Source organism: Protobothrops mucrosquamatus, unplaced genomic scaffold (genome assembly GCF_001527695.2).
Source record: "Protobothrops mucrosquamatus isolate PMUCROS unplaced genomic scaffold, P.Mucros_1.0 scaffold2957, whole genome shotgun sequence".
In the NCBI taxonomy this organism is placed as follows: domain Eukaryota; kingdom Metazoa; phylum Chordata; class Lepidosauria; order Squamata; family Viperidae; genus Protobothrops; species Protobothrops mucrosquamatus.
The window spans coordinates 53,561-56,723 of NW_015388980.1; the positions used below are offsets into that span (position 1 = coordinate 53,561).

At 42.3% G+C, this 3,163-nt stretch overlaps 1 protein-coding gene across 1 annotated transcript in view; it reads right to left on the reverse strand.

Annotated features, from left to right (window-relative positions):
• ADGRB1 (adhesion G protein-coupled receptor B1) overlaps positions 1–3,163 on the reverse strand; it is a gene marked incomplete at both ends in the record, with an annotated part of 115,077 nt that overhangs the window by 40,340 nt on the left and 71,574 nt on the right. The window contains one exon of the mRNA XM_015826099.1: positions 1,038–1,146. Within this exon, the coding sequence (XP_015681585.1) occupies positions 1,038–1,146 (109 nt within the window). The remainder of the gene's footprint in view (positions 1–1,037; positions 1,147–3,163) is intronic.

Genomic DNA, 3,163 nt, shown 5'->3' on the forward strand with positions numbered 1-3,163 from the left:
GAAGGAAGGAAGGAAGGAAGGAAGGAAGGAAGGAAGGAAGGAAGGAAGGAAGGAAGGAAGGAAGGAAGGAGAGATAGAAAGAAGGGAAGGGAAAGGAAAGAGAGAAAGAGAGAGAGAAAAGGGAAAGGAAAGGAAAGGAAAGGAGGAGGGAGAGAGGGAGGAAGGGGGAAGGAGGGAGGGAGAGAGAGAGAAAGAAAGAAAGAGAGAAAGGAAGGAAGGAAGGAAGGATAGAGAGAAAGAAGGGAAGGGAAAGGAAAGAGAGAAAGAGAGAGAGAGAAGGGAAGGGAAGGGAAGGAGGAGGGAGGGAGGAAGGAAGGAAGGAGGAAGGGAGGGACAGAGAGAGACAAAGAAAGAAAGAAAGAAAGAAAGAAAGAAAGAAAGAAAGAAAGAAAGAAAGAAAATTCAAACCCAATTATCATAGCCCATAATGAACAGTTGAAACAATCTAATTCGTTCTAGTCATTGATACACAAAAACCTACAACAGTTCCACCGTCCAAAAATCCCTCAGCAATTAATAATTATGGAAGTAGGGACCAATCAGCCCAAACCATCCATCCACACCCCAAACCTTGAAGAACATCTAGATGCCCTTGAGTAGCCATTTCCCCGCTTTGCATTTTTCTATGCTCCGATACGACTTTATTCCCTCTCCGCCTGTGGGAATCGCACGATCGCCGTTATTGCCTTACGGTGTGCGTTTTAAACCTTTGCGTTTCGCGTGCCCATCCGCACCATTAAATCTTATTACATTGCATGTGTGTGTGTGAGTGTGTGTGTGTAAACCGCCAGGAGAGGCATAAATCAGACCCGCTGGGCATCTCTTTTCCCATTAAACCCAAACTGGGTCAAACCCCCACCCCAAACTGATTGTGGTTTGACCTCAGCTCGTTCTGCTTCTGAGAAAATCAGCATTCCTGCATCGGAAAGCTCCCTTTGGATGGAGGAAACGGTACCCACCGTCCCACTCTTTGGATCCTACCACTTGGAAATCAACAGGGGGGGAGGGGGACCCTTGGATCGGTCCAACGTACTCACCCAGGTTGTCGGTCGCTTGATAAGAATCCTGAAAGTCTTTCATGCGGAAGCCGACCACGTCAATGAAGTCTTCCAGAAGGCGGAAAAGTTCTTTGATGTTGGGCCCCATCTGCGAGAACGGAGCAGGACCTCAGTGAGACAGGGCGGGTGGGAACCAAGGCCCTACAGGTAATCCTTGATTTACAACTGTTTGTTTAGTGACTGTTCGAAATTACAATGGCACTGGAAAAAGTAACTTGTAACTTAAGTTGCGTTATATGTCCTGTTTTCAACATTCTCCTTTAGACTTTCCCCCCCACAAAATTGAAATCAATTTTTATCTGTTAAGATTTTCTCAAAACGGATGTACGGTTAAACGGATTTACGGTTAACTACAGGTAGTTCTCAACTTACGACTGGTTGCTTCGAAGTTATAGCGGACCTCCCCAGGGGTACTTACAACCCAGTTCCAAAGTTTTGATGGCTGCCCCTACCTCTTGACCTTGCAAAAGGGGCCTAAGGACAACTCACCGCGGCCAACACACTGCAGGACCGTGAGATAAGAGTTACACTGATACTGAAGAAATGGTGGAATAGATTCATGAAATAAAGGATGCAAAAGGAAGGGCAAAATGAGATGCGAGTAACAAAACATATTTTTTTTAAAAAAAAATATTTTAAATAATTAAATGGAATTGTCCCAAAGGTGCTTTTTTTTTCAAGAGGCAACTGGACTTTGTTTTGTTTTTTAAGACATTTTGCTTCTTATCCAAGACGTTTCTGCAACTCTGAAGGGAAGGGAAGGATTTATACTCCTTGCAGATAGCTGGTCATTTGCATCCTTTTAGAGAGTCGTTGAGGCCACTTGGAGGTGTGTCTCTGTCCTCAGGGTCACCCGAGTGGTGTAAATCGGTGTGGAGTCTTCTTAGAACTGCTGAAAAGACTGTGTTGTAGACTGGAGAGAGATGATGTTGTATCCCTCCCCCTCTGTTGAGGGAGGGCTGTTCAATTTGGAGATAGATGGCCTCTTGGATCCCTCTTTGAAACCAGCAGTCCTCTCTGTCAAAAATCTGGACTTTGCTATCTTCAAAGGATGAGGGGGGACACGATAGCAGTGTTCCAGTATCTCAGGGGCTGCCCCAAAGAAGAGGGAGTCAAGCTATTCTCCAAAGCATCTGAAGGCAGGACAAGAAGCAACGGATGGAAACTAACCAAGGAGAGAAGCAACCTGGAACTAAGGAGAAACTTCCTGACAGTCAGAACAATTAACCAGTGGAACAACCTGCCTCCAGAAGCGGTGGATGCTCCAACACTGGAAGTTTTTAAGAAGAGACTGGACAGCCATTTGTCCGAAATGATATAGGGTTTCCTGCCTGAGCAGGGGGTTGGACTAGAAGACCTCCAAGGTCCCTTCCAACTTTATTATTATTATTATTATTATTATTATTATTATTATTATTATTATTATTATTATTATTATTATTATTATTATTATTATTATTATGGATCATCGCACAGTCAGCCAGATGTTCAGACTGGATTTGGCATTTTTTTTTCCAAAGAAATTTTATTATTTTTCATCATAAAAAACAAACATAATCATAGATAAACAGAATAAAAAGTAAAATCCCCCACCACCCCCGGACTTCCCAAACCTAATCCCAGGATAATATTCATATATAAATAAACAAATACTAATATCTCTAACTCCACAAAATATCTACCACTCTATGCTTCTTTTGAATATAAACAATCCATCTTCTCCATATTGATAAAAATTGTTCGTTCGAGTGGTTCTTCAGATAAGCCGAAATCTTTGCCATTTCAGCAAGATTCGAAACTTTCAATCTCCAGTCTTCCATTGTAGGCAGAATTGGGCTCTTCCAATTTTGGGCTATCAGCAAACGGGCAGCAGTTAAACAATAAAGCAACAGATTTGTCTCTTTTACATCTAAATCTTGCACAATACCTAAAAGAAACAGCTGTGGGAGAAAGATAATCCTTTTTTTAAAGATTTGCTGTAAGTTCCACCACAATTGTATCCAAAAGGCCTTAATAACCTTACAAGTCCACCACATATGAAAAAAAGTTGCATCTGGGTGTCCACACCTCCAACACTTGGATTCATAATTCACATAAATACGAGA